Raw genomic sequence first — 24,788 nt, 5'->3', positions numbered from 1 at the left:
CTCAAGGATTTGGAGGTTTGAATATTTAAGAAAATAGCAACCTACAGTTAGGAGAATTAATTATTATATTCGAACATTGGCAAATGTTTTATGCATTGTCGCAACTGCGCGGGCTTTCGCAAGGAAAAACTTTAGATCCTCTTTCGTCGAAGTGATTATTACCAACTCGGACGGATCTGATCAATACGATATTCTGGAGTTGATTTGCCTTTCTAAAGCAAGCAAAGTTTGCGAGAGAGCTCCGGGGTCCGGGATTAAAACGAAGTGGGCAGGAACACGCCGGGTAAACTAGGTACTCGAAACTCGATAAACTTGATCATAAGTAACCGGACAATATCGTTTCCCAGTATATTCCCCAGGTCTCTAGAATCTCGAGTCCCGAGGGCGCGGACCGAGAATCTTACAGGAAGAAATAAGTTCAGGCTCCGAGTGAAATCACGTTGACACAATGTTTAACTGCCAGTTAGCCGTGTGTTTTCTCGTCTCTTTCATCGTTTGTCTTTAACGCGTTTAGCGCCACGAAAATCTTAAGCGTTTCTTCGTAGAGTTCTTCTTTTCATTAATTTACAACGTTTGCATTACACTGTTATCAACTTAGTTATTAAATTTTCTCATTTCATCTTGGTTATCTTGTATGTTACGATTGTTTTCTAGTCATTAAGAAGCGTCGATCATCGGTGACTGACATGGCGCTCAACACGCTTAATTATATTTTCTTCAATCCAATAAATCTAAACAAAGCATTAGAAAAATGAAACTAAAACGAGAGTTCCTAAGTATAATATAGTTTATCATTTCTAATAACAATATCTATAGGATTCACTTCATTTTCATTATGTAAAATGTAAGATCACGGCCGTCGCAAATATGTGAAATTTTAGCGAACGTGTTGAAGTGGAAAATTCGATTTAGAAAGTTTATTTATCAGCGTCAGCGAAATACGGGATAGTCATTAGTGCTGTGCGATTACACTAATCCGTAGTTATCTCTCCGTGAAATTTGCATCTCATAGGAGTGCGGTGGATTTCGGATGCAACCGAAATTCTGAATTCCGTTTCGCGAAACGAACCTCGCGTTCAGGTCAGAAGGACTTCGCGGGTCACCCCTTGGCGGCACGGAAAATTTGATTTTTCCGTGGCGATACTCAAAAGCCTGTATGTCGCATGTCACGGGGTCAACCACCGGCGGATCGCGTGCTGCCCCGTGAAACTCGATGAATCGACCCGAGAGAGTGTGTTCACATTGTGTTCATTATTTACGCCGCATCGATAGAAGTTCTTTTGTAATCGCGGCGCCTGAAACTTCGAGTAACGGCGACGCGCCGCTCGATACCGCGGCTTTTCGATATCTAATATTCATTCTTGCGCCTGTCGTTCCGCGCGAAATGTTCGGCGCGTGTCACCGCGAAGTACGATCACCGACAGGAAATATATCCGTTCCACCCTATCATCGAAAACTTCGCCGACAGGCGAGAAGTCGAAGGAAAAACGCAAGCGTTCTTAGATTTATCTTTCTTTGCTGAACATCCGCCTAGTCTTGGAGAAAAACTTCACGAAACAAGTGTCTATGAATACAGTTCATAAACAAAGGTCGTGGAAGCTACGTGAACAAAGATATTCACGAATTTCACCCTTCGCGCTCGGAAGTTTCTAGAAATATTTATTTTTTGACAAGATGAACACGATTCTTTGAAACTAAAGAGAAATGTCGAGAGTGCGCAGTGGGAAAGGAAACTTCTTTCAATATTCCACAAATTTATGCAAATACGAAGTATAGTATTAACCCTTTGTACTCGGAAGTCTCTCGCTAGAAATATTTCACATTTTTCGACAAGATGAAGACGATTCTTTGAAACTAACTCGAAGAGAATCAAGTACATCGAGGAATAAAGCTGTTCTTCCAATATTTCACGCATCGAGGCATTATACGAAGTTCAACGTTAAATAGATTTTATAGTTTCACGCGTCGAGAATCAAATGGCGAGAGTCACCTCCCGAGTGCAAAGGGTTAAAGGTACTATGTACGATCTGATAGATAATTGCGCAGATACAGAATTGTGTTCGTAGAGATTCGAGTTGTTGAGAAAAATATTTGTTACGTATCATCGTCTGTTGGACGACGACGGATTCCACGCCTGAAGGATCGCAGACGCGGCTGGAACGAACGCGCGCGGTGTATGTGGAAGGCAAGGACAAGGTTCAGAGAGTGTAGGGTTTTCATTAAAGAAAAATTCAGTTCTCGAGAGGTTAAGAAGTGGCCGAAACTTGAGAACTCGAATCGTGTCTAGACAGGCATTCACTGTTTACGGAACACGCGGGAAAGACGGTCGTTGCACCTACTGCGACGCAAGCTCCGGAATAAATCCGGAAGAGGGCTCGAGATGAAGAGAGGACAGAGGGGTAGAGGCTTCGAACTTTTGCGGGACACACGGGGTAGCGTGTAAAATCGCAAATGGATTCTCTTTCGAGGCTCGCGGACGCCCGACAGAGTAAGTAAATACGGGCGCGGAGCCCTACGTGCGCAGAAAACGCGTGACTTCTTTTGTTCTCGCCGCGCTCAACTGCCCCGTGCTATGGACCCACGGAATCAGAAGGTTTTTGCATCAATTTTAACCCTTAGCACTACAGGTTGTTATGTAATCTATCAGCAACTGCGACTAATCTTTATAGTATGCCTAGTGAAAATGGAAAATCGAATAATTTTAGGGTAGTTTCTTTAAGATTCATTAAAATATTTAATATCATAACTGGTGCAATATCGGAGCCTACAGAATTCAAAGGGTTTACTCGTCCATCTATGTTACGGGACTACAATAGACAGTAAAATGGAATAATCGTAATGTCGGGAAGGGTGCTACTAGGGAAATCTTCCGGAGTGTACACTCCGTGTACAATAGACAGTGAAATGAAGTAATTGTAACGTCGAGAACGGTGCTACTAGGGGAATCTGGAACGTACAGTGCGTGAAATATTTGTAGCAATCGGATCTACCGTTTTCCACTTTTCACTTAGCAACGTATTGCCTTTTATTCTGTTTATCTTTTCTTTTGTTGTTTAGTAAGTCTTGAAGTCGGATTATTTGCGGTCCATCAAATGCGGTTCTTGTTTTTACAAAACACAGTTTCCAACCGAATTGATTTCTGAGTTCAATTGAAGATAATGGAGAAGGTTGTAGTCATAGTTCTTTTTAGGTGGTCGCCTAAGTGTTAAGTAAAAGCGAGAACACTGTGGTGCATGTACCTTTTTTCTCTCTGCAGTAATGCATTCGTCGAATGTTTTCGGAGGACTGAAACGTCCCTTGCGCGACGCGTTGAACGCAATTGTAAAATAAATCATAGGGCAAGGGGTTAAAAACATCGAGGAGCGCGTGAACGACGGGGAAAATAAATGCGCGATTAGCGTTCATAATCCGCGTACGGAAGAGGGTGGTTGCACGTGGATAGAGGTATACCCCATTACCCCACATTTGTCCAGGAACGTAATTTTATCCGGTCTTCTATCTCTCTCGACGTTTGCAATGGACGCGTCGTGCCTCCCGCCGTCCTTGGCACTCGAGCGCATTCGCTTCCGTGGTTGCGGAGAAAAAGGACAGAAACCCCGGACAATATTCGGTGGAATTAACGGAAATCTGAGCGCGTTCGTTGTAAACCGGCTTTAATCGGGAAACCCCGGTACATTCGTACCAGATTAAACACGGCGCTACTAACGGGGAGGGACTTATCTTGTCGAGAGGGTAATCAGAATTCAATCCACTCGGCCAGATGTTCCGGAGACTCTTTTTGCTCGTTGGTCCCTTCGTATTTCAAAGAGACTTTATGTTACAAAAAAATGCTTAGATTACGAGTGTGTTCTTCACGATACCGCATATTTCTTTTACGGGAGTTTACGACGTGCGCTGTAATATAGACAGTCGCTACAGTAAAACATGATTCGTTGCACAGAAAGAATAGAGCTTTTCCGTGCACCAGTTGCACGTCGAAAGTGTCCATGATATAAATTAGTTCGTTACGAACGTCTAATTACTGTGAATCTCAACGCTTCGGGAACGCTGGCGTGTAACGAGGAGACTGTAAGGGTGGGTGTATTATTTTAACGAAAGAATTAACGAAACGTGGACAGCTTGAAATTATTTAACGTAATATGATCGAGAACAAGGCGATTTTTTCGGAAAACCCGACGCGAAATCGAGGGGAATTAATTAACCATCCATTTCACGGTTAAACTCGAACGCGCTGTCATTTACACACGCATCAGCTTAAACATCCGCATGGAACGGCGATACTTGAAATTACGGCTGCGTAATTAACTCGTGTCACATTACCTGGCTGTTATGCCGATCTGAAAATAGAACGAGAGGGGTGGGTGCTGGCGTAGGGTTCATTTACCCGTCCACTTTTCTCAGATTTCCTTCGACGAAAATCCCCTTAACTAGCGAAAGTTAACGCCGCCAGGCGGAGTCTACTAGGTTACCATCGCTCGGCGAGTCCCCGCGCAACGGGATCAAGGAAAAAACCGTTTTACAATATATTCAAATTCCGCCGTATCCCTTTACGCACGCACCGCCTTGCAGGTGGCATGGAAATTGCTTTCTTAGTCGCGACAGCGTCGGTAATTACAGCGCGAAGCAGAATTTCCATAGCGTCGCGGTAATTGCTGGAAAAAACTGTTAAGCGTACCGCGGGAGAGATACACGTTGCACCGCAACGGAACGCGTTAGGCGGAGAGAGTGAGAGAGAGAGCATTCGATGAAAATGGGAGAACAATGGGGAAATAAACGGAGAGCTCCGCCGTCGCCGGTGACTACTCGCTCCCGAGGAATTGCCTGTTAAATGCGTGAACGAATTGTCGAATCGGAGGTTAGGAAACAAATGGCGAGGGATACGACAAAACGGCGTCTCACGATTTAATTAGCCGACGGTACGCCGTTACGCAACGGCCGCGTCGCGAAATATTTTCAAGCGGCAGAAACAATAGCCGGGCACCCAATTACTGGGGCTCGTGTTGCGTCGAGGGTGCTCAGACAGGCGTTTTCTCGAGGCTCCTTCCTCGGCCGGGTACCTACCCCGCGACGGGCGCAAGAGAAATGTGTGCACACCGGCTGCCAGTTCGTACACCCTCGACGTCACCGATTCCCGTTCGACGAGGGCCGCGCGAATAGTCACGGGGCCATTTAATTCCACCTTCCAAGCTGACTTACAGGCGACGTTCAACCGCTCGAGTTATTTCACCCGCGGGTTTTCGCGAAAATCGAAGAACGCCAAGCGATCGCGCTTCTTTCCGTTTGATTTGGAAACTGAACGACGCTTTTCTATGACAAAAACAAATCTTAAATAGCGCGATTTATGAAGCGGTAGACTGACACTTTTCCGCAATGTAACAGAAACGCCATCGCGCCGCTTGGGACTCGGAACACTGTTTCTTCACGTTTTTTCGCGACATTGTTCTTTGACGCATGTTTCGCGACAGATGTTTCCTTACAAGAATTCCGTGTACCATAAATGGTACAGCAAGGAAAGTGTTAATTCGCGGAATCATAATCTGGAAATACTGGATCCCTGTTCACCCTTTGCGGACGAATGATTTGATTACTCGAACAGCAAGATATCAGTACGTAGTTTCCTTTTGTTACATTAATCAAGCAACTGACAAGTAATTCAGCTTCTGAAGGTTTCGTATATTTTACAGAATCTCCGTCCGCGAAGGGTTAATTGTTCATGTTTCTATGAACCCTAGCGAAGAGTTTCGCGGTACGCATTCTAATTCCCATAAGATTATCATAAGATTTCGGTGTCCCGGGGTTTCCTTCGAAACTGCCGCGACTATAATTGACGAGAAGGTGAGCAGAGTGGATAAAATATAAGCGACTGCGTAAGTGGAAACCGAGTAAGAAATAAAGATCAACAGACTGTGAATACGGAAAAGGGGGAGAAGGGAAAATTCTGTATGTAACGCGTGTTAGGAGAGAGAGGGAGAAAGTTAAACAGAATAAAAAGAGGGGGAGAGACGGTGTATTTACCGACTGAGCCAGCCAGAAAAAAAGCGGCATTGAAACGGGCGGGCGGGGGGCGCACGGAAAGGGGTGGGTGAGGTAAGTGACGGAAAAAAGACGAAGCGTGTAAAAAGAAGAATAAAGCGGAGGAAGTCGTTCTCTTTAAAGTGGTTGAAAGCGCGGGAATAAGAAATATGAACGCGGCGGGATCGCCGGGGGAAAATGGAAGTGGTATCATCGGTATACCGATAGAACCGAGGATTCGCTATTAGCATCGACATCGGCACGTTCGTATTCGATGATTGCGTACCATTTGCAACGCTATCTGGAATTATATTTCAAACAATTGAATAGATCCGCGGTTTCCAACCTGAGAGGCTGTTTTCAACGAAGAATTAATGTTCATACCGTGATATCTATAAATGAATAAAGTTCACATGGTAACGTAGTAATTTTGTAATAAAGTTATTCGAAACGTGCCTATATTGTTGTATCTATTAAAAGATAGAGGCGCCAGAATTTTTAATAGAGTTACTGTTCATACTATAATATTTATAAATGAGTATACTTCGTATCGTTACGTGACAGTACAAATTCAATGAAGCAATGTTTATTCTATAATAAAATTATTACTTAAAACGTGTCTATATTACTATATCCATTAAAGAATAGAGCCACCAAAGTTTCTAATAAAATATTAATATTCGTTCCGTGATGTCTACAAATAAATGAACTTCAATTCGTAACGTGACAGTACAAGCTCAGCGAAGTAACGTTTATTTCGTAAGAAAGTTATTACTTAAAATTGTAGTAGCATAAAGGTTGTAAACCACTGGAATAGAGAATCCCGACGATGCAATCGAAACCGACTTCCCGAGGAAAAAGTTGGGAATCGTATAATATTGGTAACTGGGGCCGTTCTTGGCAGGAGCACATGCCACACTTCACCCTTCGTTACTTGTGCACCTGCCCGATTGATAATTAGAGGAAGACCACTCGCGCGGTCAGCCATAGAATAAAGGGGAAAAAGATCAACGGTTCCCGGCGTCGAGGTGCCTTCTTCATACCGGGTCGGAACGAGCGACAATCGAATCGAAAGCAACGCCGGGAGGAAAGAGAGGGAGAGAGATCCGTCTCTCGACTCTGTAGCCAATAAGTCGTTCTCGTGCACTCGACATCTGCAACGAAAGACGTTGCACGAGGCGATCGTGCTTCTCGTCGAGAGGTACGAGAAGCACGATGGGCGTGGAGTAGGGGGCAAGAAGCTGGCGAGGGAGGGAAGTCTGTTCCGGGGATAGCAATGGCTGTGAACTTGTCACGTGACAGCTTGATCTTCAAAATGCCACCAAGAAAATAGAAATTCCCTTCCGTTCGAATCGAAACTATTGTATACAAACAATACTATTACAAATACTATTAGACAAACCTTGTCTTCGATAATTAACGTCTTAATTGCTTTAGAGTTCCTATCTCCAATTTGTTCAGCTGATCTAAGAGTTTCAACGTCAACACTATCAATTTGAAGAATGATATAACTTCATAGAAATGTTCCTTCGTTCGAACTGAAAATATTGTATACTATAACCATCTAAGAAATTTCAAAGATCTATTAAACAAACCCTTCGATAATTGAAAATATAACTGCCAAACGTCTCAATCACTTCAGAGTCCCTACCTCCAATTTGTTCCGATCCAAAGGTTTCAACCCCATCAGCACTACCAATTTCAAGAACAACACGACAGAGTAACGCGGGATCAACGAAATCACTTTAGACTCTAGCAAACAACCGAATCAGCGATTCCCATTAATTTACCGATCATTTGTACACTGATTCTAGCCGCATCGCAGCTGTCAGTAGTTACCGGTCCGTCGTCCCGAGCCCGTTAAAGCCCACACGTTGCGCCGGGCACATTATACGAAAGCCTTTGTGCATTGTTTGAGCTTTCCCGGGCATTGTGCTTTCCAGTTACACACAGCTTGGATTCCCGTGCACTCGCGGCATCCAGCTGCGTTTCTCCCGCGTCCTTTTCCTTCTCGTTCCTCATCATCATCCTTATGTCTCTCTCTTTTCCTTTCTACCGGCCTGTCTTCTACCAATGCCCTCTCACCGAGCCTCCCTCCCTCTCCCTCTCTCTCTTTCTCTCTCTTTTTCTGCCTCTATCTTGCTCTGCTTCTCCCCACTCGTCACTCTGCCACCGCCAAGAACCGTATGATCCTCATCCCGATGCCAGAAGCTTTCGCCGCTGCCTTTTGGACAGCCGTCTCTCGCCGGGACAAGAAACCAGGAATACACTGCCGGAAGAGAGCCTTGCCCGGGAACCGACTTCGCGTCTGGGCCTCCTTATTCTTCGGAACGGCCGACCGTGACTCGGAACTCGCCGCGAAAAGTCACCGCGCGACTCAATCGTTCCCGAACCAGCAATTAGACGTTCCTTCGCCTTTTTTCGGCCATGCCCTATGTCAAACCTCGACGGTTTTCTTACGCTATAGGGTAACACGAGAATATTTCGTAGGGTCGACGCTCTTCTTTCGAATCAGGGTTGACATCGGTAACTCCGTTAACCCTTTGCGGTCAGAAGTGCTCTTGGTTTCTCACTTTGAGGTTCACGTCGACGTTCATTCAACTACAGCTTAATACGACGCTCTATTTATTTATTCAAGAATATTTGGGAGTCGCTGAAATGTTACCTTTAAATGGTACAATTGTGACACTACAAATAAATATAGAAAAAATTGTTGAAACAGGTAGAGGTTGCAATAAAATAAAATAGTCTGACTCGAGGACTGCTAAGGGTTAATCAATGTTTTCCTAATTGGCCTTGAAGAACATTTGGAATAGAAATCGATTGTATCGGAAATGGGTGACTGAATAATGAAACTGTATTTACAGTGTGACTTTATTGTGGCTTCGAGAAACACGTGTAGCTCTTTCAAGTTCTCGAACGGGAATGACTCGAACGGCCAAAAGGTTGAATAGTGTCTCTTGACTTCGCGTGACAGAATCCAGATACATCTGGTTGGCTTTCTGTCGCCTTTGTTTAGTTCAGAGATATACGACCGTTGGGCATTGTTGCTTTGGCTGGCTTGGCATTAGTAATAATTCAACAATCCGAATGAGTTCCAATCGCTGATTAGGATTCTTCTGTTTCCGATTAGAATTCTGCGCGAGGCGAGCGAAGTCACGTGGCAGTAGCCGTTAACGCGTTCACTATTATGGCAACTGATGACTAGCATTTGGACTTCCGGTGACAGTTATGGGATCGCCGGTGACGCCCAGTCAAATTAGTTGCTAGAGTCTGATCAGTCAAACGATAATTGTGATCTTCTGAATATTATTGGAATATTATTGAATTTTCAACGTTGCGTTGATATTAAAATTTCGGTGCGGTGTATATCTTATTTAGTAAGAGTCGAAAAGCGTCGGGAACACGTTCGAACACGTGAAACGTTGATATCCTCCTCGGGGAAGGTATGAGATGATTCACGGCTGTAGGTGTGTGTGTATCTTGATCGATAAAACGAGCAGATGGGGCAAAAGCGAACGTGTTCGGAGCGTCGAACGCGTGGCGTCGAATCGAATAACGTCCGCTTCTTTCTTCGAGTATATTCTCTTCCACTAATTGGGACAACTTTGTGATTAAAAGACGCAAACTCTCTTTCCTTCACGGTGAAACTCGTCGAGATTGATCTCTGCTCGGAGATAATCTTCGCACTTCGGCATCGCGCGTGCGGTAATTAATTCTTATCGCGAAAATTAAGCTGAGATCTTTGCGAAACGGAAACTGAGTATTTCCACCGATGAGTACGTTAATAATTCTAACGTACTTAAATCATCGACACTTCCGTTTTATATAGAAAATAGAAATCCTCGCAGTAGGATTATTTTAATTAATGCGTTACAAATACGATTAACCCTTTGCACTCGAAAGGTGCCTCTATTTAACATTAAGTCTTGAGTAATCTGTTGATACGCGAAATGTGGAAATAAAATACCATTATTTCCCTTATTCTTGAATATTTCTAGAGACAAATTTTTGGAGTGCAAAGGGTTGACAATTCTACTGCAGCGTTTACTGCGTCGTCTCCATTTTGTACGGAGCACAGAGTAAATCCCGAAAGTTGCCAGTAGCGCCATGAATTGCAAGTGGACCGAGCATTTAATCAAAGCAACGTTCGCAGTTGTCCGAGCTATAACTCGTTCGGATTCAACGCCTCTGTTGAAACTTTCGCGTTGCCCGAAAAAACAACTGATGAAAGATACTCGGGTGTTTTGGAGCAAGTTAAAGTTTCGACATTCGACGTCCATTATCTCACGCTCGTCCCAGTTCTAGAGTGTATACCTCCGATGGGCGAGCCGTGAGCGCCGTTGCCAAAGAATCTTCCGGCAGTTACGAAGGACCAGGACAGGATCGAGGGGCCATTTTGTCCGGAGTCAACGGGAATGCTTTGTAACGTCGCCAAAACGGATCCGGAGTTCGGATTGCGCTCGGATATCGATGTTAGCCGGCGCTGGGGCCGGGGGATTGCTATCGCGATCCTGTTAACCGTGCAACACGCGATTTATTTCTGCCGGACCGGGCGAAATACCGATCGGCAATGTCGATGGGTCAGCGACGGAGGCGGCGGCCATCGAATCCTAGGGAATTTTCGTGATTCACCGACGTGTTGTCGATTCGAACGACGTTTCTTCGTCTTTCACGCGGTGTTACTCGGATCGCCATTGGGAAATTACTCGAAGTCCATCGCTACATCGACTAATCTTCAATTTTTATTAACGTTTCAATGATTAATAAACAATGGAGATGCTATTTGTTACAAATGGAACCAAATAAATGGTCACTAAAGCACGCGAGTTAAATATTCTCGATTAGTTCTTGAAATTACTCGAAGTCCGTCGTTACATGTACTAATCGTCAGTTCTTATTAACGTTTCAATAATTAATAAACAATGGAGATGCTATTTGTTACAAGTAGAACCGAAAAAATGGTCACTAAAGCACGCGAGTTAAATATTCTCGATTAGTTTTTGTAAGTCGAATGGTTCACGACAGAATAAGTTTACCCAATCTGAAACTAGATGGAGAAGTTATCTAGAACTTTTAGGTACATCTTCGTCGAATTCAGCAGCGAAGCTTTTCCGAGAGAAACGTTAAAACCGCGAGGTCTCCAGGTATTTTTAGAGGGTTGAATATAGACGACTCACCTCTAGGTAGATTTCGGAATGTGGATTGAAGGTGTTGTTGACCGAGTGAAGAGAGACGTTGAGGTGCGGCAGGCTGTGGAAGACCCTAGCGAGCAGCGGTACCGTGTACTGTTCGGGAAGCTGCTGACCGCCCGCCATTTTGGAGAACCCTTGTCTGCCGAAAACCCCGTTGAAGAGCCCCTCCTACTCGTCAAGACATGCTACGAGGCCTGCAACAAGAACCAGTCAACGGGTTAAGAGTTGCTTCCAGCATTTCTTCTTCTGCTTCTTGTCTTTCCTTCTCGTTGCTAGATTGGGGACGCTACGCTGGTGTATGCGCGCAAATTTAAATAAACATAGTCACCCTTTATTTTAAACAATTTATCCCTATAGACTGGAGACTATTGATAATTACTCTGTGATCGCATATTTCTTCTTGAAACTTAGCTCTGTCATAAAAATCGCGTTAGCAGGAAAATGGATATTGAAGTCATATCCAATTAGATATTTAATTTATATTTTTAATATTGACACGTATGAAATCTCTAGTTGAAACAGATCAAACAATTCATCCCACTTCCCTACCGAGCCTGCGTCAGAAATAATCGTTTCGAACAATTCCAACTGGAACACTCATCGTAAGCCCAATATTATTTCTTAATTACGCGCAACGAAAGCAAGGGTGTGTTTCAATGGAGAGAGGTAAATCGATTTTACGGAGAGAAAAGTTCTCGACGGGAAGAAACTTCGAATCCCGCAACTTCCTCGAGTATGCGCGACGATTTTTACGATTCCCGGGATCGGCACGCAGCCGGGGACTTTAATAAAAGATTTTTAATTCGCCGATGGAAACGCGGCCTTTATGGACTCATCAAAGGGGCTGCTGCGGTGTTGCGCTCTGCCGTCGCGCATCGCGGATGAGTTTCGCTTTACAGGATTACCGATGCACCGCTGCATGTTGATCGAAGATCGTTTACCTTGGCCACCGTTTTAACGCGGTGCTTGTCCTTTCAGCGAGCCTCGGGCGCCGAGGAACGGAACACCGCGTAGGAAACTGAAAATCGCCGATATCGCTGAATGCGGGAGAGACTCGCGGGCGGAAAAGGGGGGAAAAATAAATAAACGGACGCGGAGGAATCCCGCGATGAAGTGGACTCGCTCGATGAAACACGCCGCGGACTTCGTGTTCCATCGTCGCGGAAAGAACGCGGATAGAAATCGCATTATGCCGGGGCTATTCGAGAAGGATACGCTGCTTTTATTCCCCGGTTCGCCCCTGCTAATGATTAATTAACCGTGCATAATGAATTCCGACGTTCCTCGCGATCCTGGAACCGCGCGCCACGGTCTCGCCCGTTTTCGTGGCTTTCGTTTTAAGTATTCGCGATTCTCACGGATCTTTCTCTTTCCATTTTACGATCCGCGGGAGACCGCGTGCACTGATGACGCCCATTGTCACCGGTCCCGGCCGTTTCTTTCGAATGTGCTTGCCGGAGTTTGAAGGTTTCAAATACGAAATCTAAAGATTTCAGACTTGAACTCTGCAGTTTCTGTTTCAATCTCATCGTTACGAGTCCCGAATTTCAAATGTCACGTAGAATACAATGTGAAATACGATTCTTTACGCGAAACGGTAATGAGATTCTCGAACGGCAGCAAGAATTTTTTAATCGAAATTTCATTAAGATCAGCGGATCGGGCGGAGTGGGTTCGGTACAGTTCCTGTCGCAAGAACCTGGAACCTGAAACTTAACCGAGTTACCGAATTCTCTTCCCGAAACCGTGACCGTCTAAGCGACACGTGGCACAGGGCGCAGCGCCTCGTTTCGACGGTCCCGTTGATGGACAAACAGCTCGCCGACGAAAGCTAATAATTCGTTAAAAAGAATCTCGAGATACTTCCGGGAGAAGCACGTGTTCTGTCCTTGGGTATCGTCGGCTGCTTAAGGCTAGCTGCAGAGAGCGAGGGAGAAAGAGGCGAGAGTGGAACGGAACAGAGCAGCTGGCACAGATTTCATTAATTAAGCGCTCGTTGCTTCCACAACGCCGCTTCGAGCGTAATTGAATCAGTCCCGGCAAAGCGTTTTCGGAGCATCGGCCGACGTCGACGATATCTGACAAAGATTAAACCGCGTCGAGAGAGAGAGAGAGAGAGAGAGAGAGCTCTGTTCGATTCAGGATTCGATTCGTACGCAGGTAAATGCTGTCCAGATACCAAAATTGCATCTCTGTCTCTCGCTTTGTCTCTCTTTCATCCGCTCTCTCTCCCTCTCTCTCTCCCTCTTTGTTTTGTCCTTCTATTATATCGAGCGACATAGCTCGTGGTCGGTTTAATTGCACGGCAAATCGGGTAATCGGTCTCCGTCAAATATTAGGCTGTCTAGTAAACAACACCGGTTTCCGAGCATCGCGAAAACAGCAAAAATGGAACGTTCGTGTTGGATCTTCCATCTACTGGGTGGGTTGAAACTGGAGTCACGGTTCCGTGGAATCGATGGTGCTCGGTAATTAGCGTGTTGATTCGTTAGGAGTTATGAACGCTGCGATAACCGATGGGTTATTTAGGTCTTCTGGTAGTTTGCGCAGTTTATTCGATTGTAGAGAGCAGAAAAATGGTAACCGAATGAACAGCTAACTTCGAACTGCTAATCTAAGAAACGTGATACTACCCCGAATAATTTGAATGTTCGCGATTCATCGATAAATCAGAGATCAATCGATCCTCGAATCCCGAATGCACAAGAGAATCCCAGAGTCACGAAAGGACGGAATCAAGGACAGCCCGCGATCTATAGATACTCCGCTATTCCCGTACGAAAGATTAAATCCGGGAAATATGGCTGACGGTAAGAAGCTGCTCGAAGCGATCCCCGTAACGCGTTCTATACCGACCCGATGAAATATGCGCGGGGGCGGATGGCGAACAATGTCGAAAAGAAAGTACAAACTACACTGTGTCGGCGGGGGAGGGAGGGATCGATGCCCCCCCTCCGAAACGCAAAGAACAAGGGGAAACGGATTTTCCTGCGGGACGACGGGCTGTGTTCGATCAGCGTTGCAGCTTTCCTCTTGGCTCGAATTTACATAGAAACCACGGCCTCCATCCATCCTTTAGCCGCGCCACGCCCACGCGTATATCCTTCATCGCTGTCGATTTCGAGGACCATAATCTCCGCCGCGTAGGAATCCACCGAGACGAAACGGGAAGAGAGACGAGAGAAGAGAGACGAGAGAGTTTAGTCAAACCGGCGCGCGGCGCGATAAAAGGCGAGCGTTTAATGACGAATCGAGCGCCGCGCGGAATACTAAGCGCGGCCGATACCGCGGAAAATTGATGGTTAACCGGTAGGATATTCCTCGAAATGGGTCAACGAGATGCGGCGGCGGACTGTTATTCGCCCCAGACTATCAATTGCGCTTCGAATTTTCCCCGGGTTTCGCTTTATCTCGTTTACGTATCTCGCGGTCGCGCTCGCTCGCTTCGCGAAAGGACGCGGGCCGGAGAGCGCTGCAACAGGAACACGAGGAGGAGAGTTTCTTGTTAAGTGTGCTCGCGTCGTTGGCGATCGTGTCAGGTCGATTCGTTTGGCTGTTATTACCGGAACGAGCGTGTTCGCGATTTGGAAACGCGCTGGGATTCAATGGATTCGCCTTGTTGTTATCGCGGCGTTATCGTTATTATAGATCTTACGATTATTACTTTCGCGGAACTTCGAGTTAGCAGATCCGGAGGACACAATGGAGATGATAATAGGGGACGCTTCAATTTCTCGATTGTTTGATCGACTTAATCGCTTCCAAGTCAGCCGCGTTTCTGTTTCGCCCGGACACTTTCGAATCCGACGATATCGCGGGAACCTTGTTACTGATAAATGCGAGTCGCTCGGAAGCCATGGAGTTAAGTACGGAAAAGAAACATCGAGAAAATCCACGTTTCTAAAATGATTATACAACACTCGAGCTATAAGAAGAACTTTCTCGACTGGAAAAGAAGAAACTGAATCCTTGAATAACTAAAAAGAATGTATTCCATTGAAATTGATGAAAATCAAAAGATAAAATCTACTTAACGCTGGCTTAACGGCTGAAAATGCTACCAGCTTCTCGTACCGTTTCAATACCATCGATCCCGTGAAAACGAGGGGAACAAGAGCGAAGGCAATTAAGGATAGACGGAACAACTTCCGCGGGAGAGCGAGCAACAATCGGCAACCTTTCCCGAAGTTAATTTCAGGACTGGCAACGCTCGCGGCGCGCGGTTCATCCTGCCCCGCGAAAAATTCCCGCGGAAATTGGCCGACCGGTGGCAGCATCCGGCATTAAAAAGCTGCGGGTGGAGGGAGGAAGGACCTCGCGTTCGTGTTCTTGCCTAGCCCTTTGTCTTCGCCGGAATTATAAACGGTGGTCCGGCGAGGCGCGGGCATCTTGAACAAAAAGGACGAGGCGAGCCTGGCCGAGGAGGAGGCGGAGGAGGAAGAACGGAAAAAGGAACTGTCGGGGGCGGGTCGGAGGGAAGTTAGGTCCATTCTTGAACTTCGTCGCGGCGGTGGGGAAGAGCGTGGGAAAAGGACGGCTGGAAATATGCCCCGGCTTTTGAACCGGTGTTACATCTGCTCTCGGTCTCTTGACACAATGTACCCGGCTCCTGGCGAAGGATCCCGTGTTCTCTTTGAATACGCTCCGCGTGTGTCCTTTGGGCTGGCGCAATGTGCAACGGCGCAACCGAGTTAACCCGTTTCCTCCCGAATTTCGTTCCTGCTATTGTCTCTTTGATACAGCTCTGCGCCTTTGTTTAACCGTTTCGGTGCTAAACACACTTTTGTGGATATTTACCAAAAATGCGGAAGCGATTGGGTGTGTATGCAAAAAAAACCCTTTGCACTCCGAAGAATTTTTAATATGACCTTTCCAGCAACTCCGAATCAGTTTTAATATGTAGTTATCTAATGAGATCAGAAATATTGTGTTATTACAAAGAAATATCAAAAAGTAACATTTATTCGAATAAATATACTTTGATTTGAAAGTTGAAGTAATCATTTTATAGAAATTGGATGTTGCTTCGAAGAGACTGCAGGAAACTTAGATAAGCTGAAGGAGCAGGCAGTTGATTAAATGCAAGGATGATCGGGGTATATTTTTTCGCAAATGCCAGCGAGGGGCTAGTTATTAAGATAAACGCAGTCGGTTAGCAAGGACCCATCAGGTCTATGGTTTCTAAGGGATAACAAGATCCTATGAAAGAAGAAACCGAAGTGTGTGGGTTAAACCCTCGGACACCGGATGCGCCAGCAGTGAAGCGGGTAGCGAATGCGGGTCAAAGTGGCCTCAGATGTATTAGGTTATGAACGAGATAACTATCGAATTATATACTACGAGAACAATGGGAACGCGAGTAGAATTGCATAGAGAATCTAATATAATCCAATATATTAACATATTCGCTAATACCCTCCGCAATCCCAATAATTTATCGAACACACTGTATCCTTACACAAAACCTCAACAAAATCACATTTGCAAACACAATTTCCTTCCACTCAACCCTTTGCAAAAGAATGCCATTTTAAGGAGATCAAAGTTCCATATTTAACCCTTAGCACTCCAGGTTGTTTTGTCATCTATCAGCAACTGCAACTAATTTTTATAGTATTCCTAGCGAAAACTAGAAATGCTATAACATTCTTCGATCTTTTATTTTCCTTCTTAGTACAAAATTCGGATGTGTGGGAAATCGAATAATTTTAGGGTAGTAAGATTCATTAAAATATTTAATATTACAACTGGTGCGATATTGAAGCCTACAGAGTTCACCGGGTTAAGATACTAAGTCGAACAAATGATTTAATCACTCAAACAGCGAGAGATCTGAACGTGCTTCCACTTCTCCTAAGTAATCCATATAGAATTCATCTTCTGCTCAAGGTTTTCCATTTCGAAGAATCGTTATTATTAAAGGGTTAACCGCCCTCCGTTCCATCTCACCCGGTACATATCGAGGAAGTCGCTCACTAACCTACCCGCGAAACTGAATCAATAGCGATCGAGAGCGGAGGTTTCAATTGTTCCAGCAACAATTGGTGCTCAAGTCGGTGTCGGGACACGGGAATTCTCGGGTCGCGTCGCGGGAACGGGGTCACCCGTTCCTCAGGGTTGTGTCGCGCATTCCGCGGTGATCGGTGCTCCGGCGCTGGCCCGAATAACTCCACGGAACTATTTGCACGCGCGTCCCGTCGCAGCCGCGATGTAATTATTTCAACAGATGAGAGGGAGAATTCGCCGCGCACACGATCCGCAAGTCACGTGCGCAAGGTCGACGCCGCGCAATGCGGGTACGCGGTCCCCGTCGTTGGGAAATCGCGGGAAAATCGGTCCGCCGCGGGCGGATGAGTTTCAGATGCCGCCGCGGGATAGGGAAACGCGAGCGTTTAAACGGAACGACTTCCTGGACGACGCTGCTCGACGGAACGAGCTCCAGCGGACGCGGAATATTGCGGGGTAATCTGCGAAAATTCGAATGGGATCGAAATTTGTTTTCCACGTTCACGGCGAGCGTAGTCGGGAGCGTGCTCGCATGAAAATTCCCGTCGGATTTGCCGCCGGATAATCGCGTTACAGCGAACGTCGCTTTTTTCGAGCAACGAGATGGATGTTTATGGGAAAAGCGAGAACGGGGAACGCAGACGCGGAGAATTCAGAAGTTTCTCAGCTGCACCGAGAATTCTGTTGATTAAAATTGAACGAGCTGAAATAAGAAAGCTCCTCGTACCGAGCCAACGAAAGTTTCCCAGCGCTCTTATTATCGGAGACACTAATTCCTACCGTTACGAGGCTGAAATTTCGCAATTTACAACGCTCGCTTGTCCAATCTAGAAATCAATTTTCCGCGGCGGCCATTTTTCCACTCGTCGACTCGCCAAATAAAGATACTCCAATTAGACAGGGCACTCGGTGCGCCGTTCGATCAATTGATTTATTAGTTCCAATCGATGCGCCGGTTCTGGAATATCCCGCTGGAAGGAGTCGGGCTGTTCATATCCAGCGAGGGAAACCGGGGTCGATGAATCTTGACGAAAAAAGGGGGTCGGATCGTTCCGCGGGTTGAATTTTTCATTCCTACGGCGCGGGGCAGCGAGGTTAAACGCCGTGGGTGCACGGGAAACAGTTCGCGTGTAGTTGCATTAGCAAACAAGATTGAAATTGATGCAGGCATCCAGCGTTGGCCATTATTCGAGTGGAACTTCGTTCGAGCAACAATAACGAATGAACAATTAACCGTTATTCGGTTTTCTGTGACTCGAGTTACTCGTTGTCCGTTATTCGCGTGGGAAACCATTATTCGTTATTTTTCACTCGCATCTGTAAATTCGGCTAATAGGCAGACAGTGTCATTTCCGTTTTCTGTGAATTTAGAATTAATTCTGAAGAATTATCCGAAATAAATTCAATTTATTTATTAAGGGTGAATTCCGAATATATTACGAATTGAATTTGTTATTCGCGAGTAACAATTGGATTGAATTTATTCGTCGTTCTCTGTTAGTTGTATCGAACAACTTCCAGGCGACTGTGGAACCGACGCGAAACGTTCCGATCCACCCGGTATAATGACGTTTAACGTTTACGAGCTATATTCCGGAGCGAAAGAGTCGCGCGTTTGTCGTTTCATGTACGGACTAGTGAACACGCGACGGAAACTGGACTACCGTGTTACAGTTCTACGCTAACAAGCGCCGGAGTGTTGAAATCGCTTTTGGAACGACGTTGACGAGGGTTGGACCGCGAGCGATTATGCCGGAGTTTTGAGGGGTGCCAGTATTCTGGTGACGCGTGTTAAATATTAATTGTGGTCGGTTCGTAATTGTGGTGGCATGAATTATTGAATCCGTGGAATTTCATTGGAATTGGTTATTATCCCGCAGTCGAGAGTGCCGAGCCCGGGATCTTCGCGTGTTCGCGAAACGCGAAATTTTCGGTAGAGAGAGACGGTGGGAAATGGAGAGGAACAGAGAAAAATAGACTTCCGCGTAGCTTCTGTTACGAAAGTCGTTAATAATCCGCGTATTTCTATGACGTAAGCATTGCATAAAATTCAGTGAACCATCGTTAACTTCGAAAACTGGAATTGAACAAAATGTCCTCCGATTATGGCTTGCATCGTTAAGGCAGCGATATAGAGATTCCTTCTAACTTAAGTAAAATCGCAGTCCCTTTCTCGGAAACGGGATCCGTGATATTCTGGAGCGTCGGGAAACGTTGTTTCAAAGAAATCGGTGTCGGAATCTGTAAAGCCGGCGCGAGATGTGAAAATGAAAGCTCCCCCGGCACTTCTCGCCGGTTACCGGATTTGTTTCCGTCAACAAGCTGGGAAGAATTACGCGGGCCGCTTAACTGACCGACACAGAGACAAGGCAATTATGTTATTAGAATGATTCTCTCTCTCGGGCTCGTTGACGATGTACTTCCTTCGTCCTAATTCGACGCTATTTATAGGAAATAATGGCGAACCGCTTTAGACGCTCAACTCGAAGAAATGCATCGACTGAGACCGGAGGTTGTTGAACCGCTCCCAGCGCCGCGCTCAACGTTTTCACGTGTTTTCGCGTCTTTCCAACGGCCGGAGGAAAATCTCGAAATTCGTTTTATTCGTAATTGAATTTCATATTTCGAACGAACGCGAGCACCATAAATGGATCACTGTTATTATCCGTTTCGTTCCCACTATTATACGATCGTCCTTGCCTCCGTGAACGATTACAACGAATAAACACCGCAATTTTCCGTTTATAATCCAAATTCGTATTTCCAGCCGATATAAAAGCACGAACACCACCGGACAGTGCACCGTCATTACCTTTTTACCACCGTTCCACCTCTCGAGGCACTCGCATGCGATCGATAAATTATCTTCGACCCCGAGTACTGTTTCATAGAAAAACCAACAAAAGAATCCATCTCCTCGCGCTCGCGGAGCCGTCCGATCGAAAATGGAACAAAACCGTCGCCGATTCCGGTCGAACCCTTACCGTTTTCCCATTTCACCCGGGAATGTTAATGGGAAATTCCATAAAACGCCGCAGTCCGGCGATTAAACGGTCCTCACCGGCGGCGGCGGTGCGCACGCTGAAACGGAAGTAACAAAACACGCGGTGAAACGCGTGCAAGGTGTGTCGCCGGCGAACGTGTTAATTATTTTCGTACGAGCGCGCCGCGCGGAAAAAATGAAGTTGCTCGAGAAAAACTTGGATAAAAAGGCGGTGTGCCGTGCGCGGTCGGAGAGAAACGAAAAGGAAGAGAAAGGGGGGAGGGAAAAAGAAGAGTTCCGCGCGGTGAACGCGTCAGGAAACGATTCGACGTTTCTTGTTTCCCCTGCTGGTCCCTTGTAACGAGACAACGATTCCGCAACCGGTCGGGATTATCTTATCGGGCTACACTTTTTGCCGCGCATCGCAGTTTTCCTCGGGGCCGATTTTTGCGTCGAGCCTCGCCTATCTTTCCCGCCATTCATGGCTGTCCGATCGGCTCCACGTGCTACGGACGCCGCCATTTTGCCTTTTCTTTCGACTGGTCTGTTTTGTATTCTGTTATACTATCGTTAGACGGAGAAAAGTATTTTTGCATTTAAAACATTTCTATGCTTTCTGTGAGAATGACAGAAGTTTCAAGTGATGTTTCATTTGTTTTTGTGGATTAACATATCTCCGATGGAAATTTCATTGTAATTTATATACATTCGAGAGAAACGACAATGGGATAGTATGTAATTGAATAAATTACTGAAGGTCTTGGTTAGGTAATTTTGCGATGCTTAACGAAGGGTAATCATTAAATGTGCTTCGAAGTTGTAGAACAACGTTGCACTGGCTTGAGGGGATGAAAACGAACTGCACTTTTGCCTGGAGACTTTAATTACGTGTGAACGCGTTGTTCCGAGCCAGCCGGTTAAAATCCTCATTGAGAATCCTCAATTACCGTCGAATATGATTCTATATACAAATTATTCGCATTAAAAGTTCCTTATCGCTTGCAACGTCAAGTTTATCTAAAGCACACAGCGCCGGTTAAAAGTGTGACCCTATGAATCACGGTAATTGAAGGAGGATGCATTATCTCGTGGCCAGACTGCGGAACTCGAAGTATTCGCGGCGTGAAAGAATCTTCAGAAAAATCTAAAGTGCGAGAATTAATATAATTCAGTGCAGTTTCATTTTACTTTTACCCCGCGGTACGCGCCGACGCGGGAAGGAAAACTTCTTTCAACCTCAGCTTCGTTGAACTTCTCGTTCTCCGAAGAATTATCCGCGTTCAATTCTAATACGCGAGTTCCTTTGTTAAACCTGGAGACTACTTTCTACCGTACTTTCCTCCGCTTTTCAACACAACATTCTGTTCCCACGACGTTCTCGAGTGATACACGCACCGTTCGACATAATCAATTTCATTAATTCATACCTGACTCCATGAAAAGAAGGATCCTCTATCGAAATCGCTGACTTTTCCACCAAGAATCATCGATCAAACGACACGAAGCTTTAAGAATTCCTTGAGAATTCCTTCCTTCTCCCCGAACACCTTCTCCCTGTCGATCGCGAGTTCACGGTTCGCGGAATACGATCCACTGTCGACTAATTGAAACGGAATTAGCGACGAAGGGAGTCGCGCGAATTTTTCCTGCGTTAATCGCGTGTCGCCGGACTCTGAGTCACGCGCGGCTCGATTCGCTCGCGAGTGCCAGCTCAGTCTAGCGGCGACGGCGTTGTGCATCGTTTCGATGATTGAAAAGGTGGTGATCGACAGAATTCGAACTGTCTCAGAAGCGAAAGGAGAATCGCGTAACGTCACCTTGAATGATACGCGGATGATTCGAATACCACACCGTTAAATCATAACGACGACATCTTCCAGTACTATTCAGCGTCGAATCAATGACTATTTACAGAAAGAACAGTTGCGCTTAAATGCTACACTACAGAACAATACGAAAACCAAATTTTCCAATGATAGCACTCACAGTTCCCAGGAAAACTGTTTAATTCATCTCGGAACTGTTCGAGCGGCGCACTGCGAAGGTAACGCTGCCGATCCTCGAAGTTAAAGTAATCACATTATTGTCGAACTCTGTTGCACGCAAATCAAAACGATCCTCGCCGGTGCACTGCGGAAACTATTACCATTCAAAATTAAAATAACATCAGCGTTACCGTTCCTAAACTAAAGTCGTTATATATGAATGAAAACGAACCGCACCGTTGCAATTTCTGTTCCACCGGCGACGGTAATGCTCGCGTAAAATCAAAATGCACGGGGCCGAGGCCCTCCCGCGACCGATTAATTATTTCGCGGCCGTAATTTCCCCCGCCGGGCTCCGCCCGCTTCCACGCGAGATCGAGACGCGGTCGCTTGTGTTTTTTCCAGGAGCGAAAAGGGCAAAATGGCGGCTCGTCGAACGTCGTAATAGAATAATATCGCCGGTTGATTTTCACCGATGCGGGAACGAGGGAAGTCGTCTGGGGACCGGATGGCAGACCGTTCGAACTACTGGGGATTTCGATGTAGTTCGGTTCAGTGGCGACGTCGGCCATTATCTAGGAAAGTTTGCTCAGATTTTTCTCTCCCGGCTGGCTGCGTGTGCGTAGCGTTTGATAACGCTCGAAGATAAGGCGCGATGCATTCGGTTAATTTACGCTTTTATTTGCTTCTCGAGTTGATAAGGACGAACACGTTCGAGCGTGGGTTTTACGTTGACCGTTCAAGGTTACAGGTGTGGCCTACCTCGGTGAATGATCGATTTATTAGTGTTGCTCGGGGAAACAACGTTGTATCGCCCTAGTTTTGTCAATGCTTGCCAAGTCGGTGCGTGTTGCTACATTTCAGCCCTTAACGAAGCAATACCGCGTATACGGCGAAGATCATTTAATTGTTTTTACCACTGTTAATGTAATATTTACAATGAACACGTTAAGTATCGTGCTAGGTCGCTTCTGTGAGTTTGTTTCTACTGGTTATCTACGTTACAGTATTTCTTGGTTTGAAATACTTCCAGTCCGTAAGTTACTTGAATCCTCCTTTACGTTACCTCAGAGTATCTTCCGTCTTCCATTGAATGGTAAGCAACGAAATGGTTCTAAGCAGAGCTGCGAAAGGGACCCTAAGACGAGGAGTTAATCCCGAAAACCCTCTGTCCCAGCGAAAACCACTCATCCATCCCCCGAATCGGCAGCTCCCAATGAAAAGAACCTTCACGATCGAACGACAATAAAGCTCCCCAGAAAATTTCGAAGGTCCCTCAATATGGCGCCCATAGAGAAGGGATCCACATACATACACACGCACACACACACATACAGAGAGAGAGATGAAGGTGGAACACGGTGGTTCATTCGCGAAAGTTTTCTCATTGTCTCAGACCGGGCAAGTTTCCCGTTGCAATTCCGCGAGATAAGTATCGACAGCTAGTCGGCCAGGTTCCCCGGCACCCGTCGGGTACTTAGGCATCAGAGGTTCATTTGCAACGAGCTTTTAGCGTTAATAATGTCCCGTGGCCCCGTGGCGCTCAAGATTAAGAGAACGCCGTCGCCGGCGACCCTCTCGTGCGTCGCGGCGCGGCGCGGCGCGCCGCCTCGGGCCAACTTATAATCCGCTAGCATGATTTCCTTTTTACGGGGTTGCAATATTAAACTGGGAGGAGGGGGCTGGTCTCCTTCGGGCTTTTAAAATGCCGCGGCATAACTCGCCGCAACTTTCCAACGGGACGAGAAGCGGTTAACCGGTCGTAGGGGATTTTCGCGACCTCGTAACGCACGCGAACACGCGAGTCAAGGGTTTACTGGAAATTGAGTGCCGGCTGAGGGTGTGTTTCGCGATTCCGAATTATGTATCGACGATTTTCTTTGAAATTTCTTGGTTCATGAGATTGGAGGAATATTAATTATAACGATTTCAGTGTTATGAGGAGATTAGCGTTGCTCGAGATCGAGAGTGGTGTAATAATTTCGGTAGATCAATCTAATTGCAATTAGCAATGTTGGAAATCAAAAGCTCTTTGACACGTTCCAGTATGAATCCGGTTTCAAGAAGCTGACACACTGCGTTCTAAAGGGATGAAATTCCGAAGCGGACTCCCCGGAAACAGAGCCGACAAGGGTGGCGACGCAAGATCAGCGCATGCATCGTCGATATTATACTTTCTAACGGGCGCGAAGCAACACGATCGATCGATCGTCCGTCGCCGAGCGGTTCTCGGCCGAGATTTCGCGGACGAATTGAACGCGGCGCGTATTAATTCATTCCTGCTCGCCGAGGGACGCATGCGTCGCGCCGGCTCCGCGGCGCCCGGTCGCGTTTAACAATGCCCGCCCGCGTCGAAAGGGGATCACCCACACACACACGAGGGATCCCGTGAAAGTTGCAGGGGTTGCGAATCCTCGACGGATGTTGGGACACGCGACAAGCGTGCGCTCGCTCGCCCGCTCGCTTGTGGGTGAGTGTATCGCGAGACCAAGCTTTGTCCCGAGCTTTCAATTATCGGGACACAGAGGGATGGAAAGTTCAGGGCGAACTCGGATAACTCGCGCACCCCCGGATGATAGTCGTCTCGCATTCGATCCCGCGAACGCG

The 24,788-nt window shown here is 46.2% G+C and overlaps 1 protein-coding gene across 8 annotated transcripts in view; it reads right to left on the bottom strand.

The window, feature by feature from the left end:
- Positions 1 to 24,788, bottom strand: part of tty (tweety) — a 50,809-nt gene that overhangs the window by 7,317 nt on the left and 18,704 nt on the right. For 5 of the 8 annotated variants that reach the window (XM_031972195.2, XM_076369316.1, XM_076369315.1 and 2 more), the window contains exon 2: positions 11,193 to 11,401. In XM_031972195.2, the coding sequence (XP_031828055.1) occupies positions 11,193 to 11,330 (138 nt within the window). In that variant the 5' untranslated portion in view covers positions 11,331 to 11,401. Of the gene's footprint in view, positions 1 to 11,192; positions 11,402 to 21,623; positions 22,702 to 24,788 lie in introns of those variants that run through there. The other 3 variants (XM_031972197.2, XM_076369314.1, XM_031972198.2) reach the window with 3 other exon arrangements.

This window comes from Nomia melanderi, chromosome 7, assembly GCF_051020985.1.
Source record: "Nomia melanderi isolate GNS246 chromosome 7, iyNomMela1, whole genome shotgun sequence".
Classification (NCBI taxonomy): Eukaryota; Metazoa; Arthropoda; class Insecta; order Hymenoptera; family Halictidae; genus Nomia; species Nomia melanderi.
Note: the sequence above shows the minus strand (reverse complement) of the source record. Positions and strands in the feature narration are given on the sequence as shown.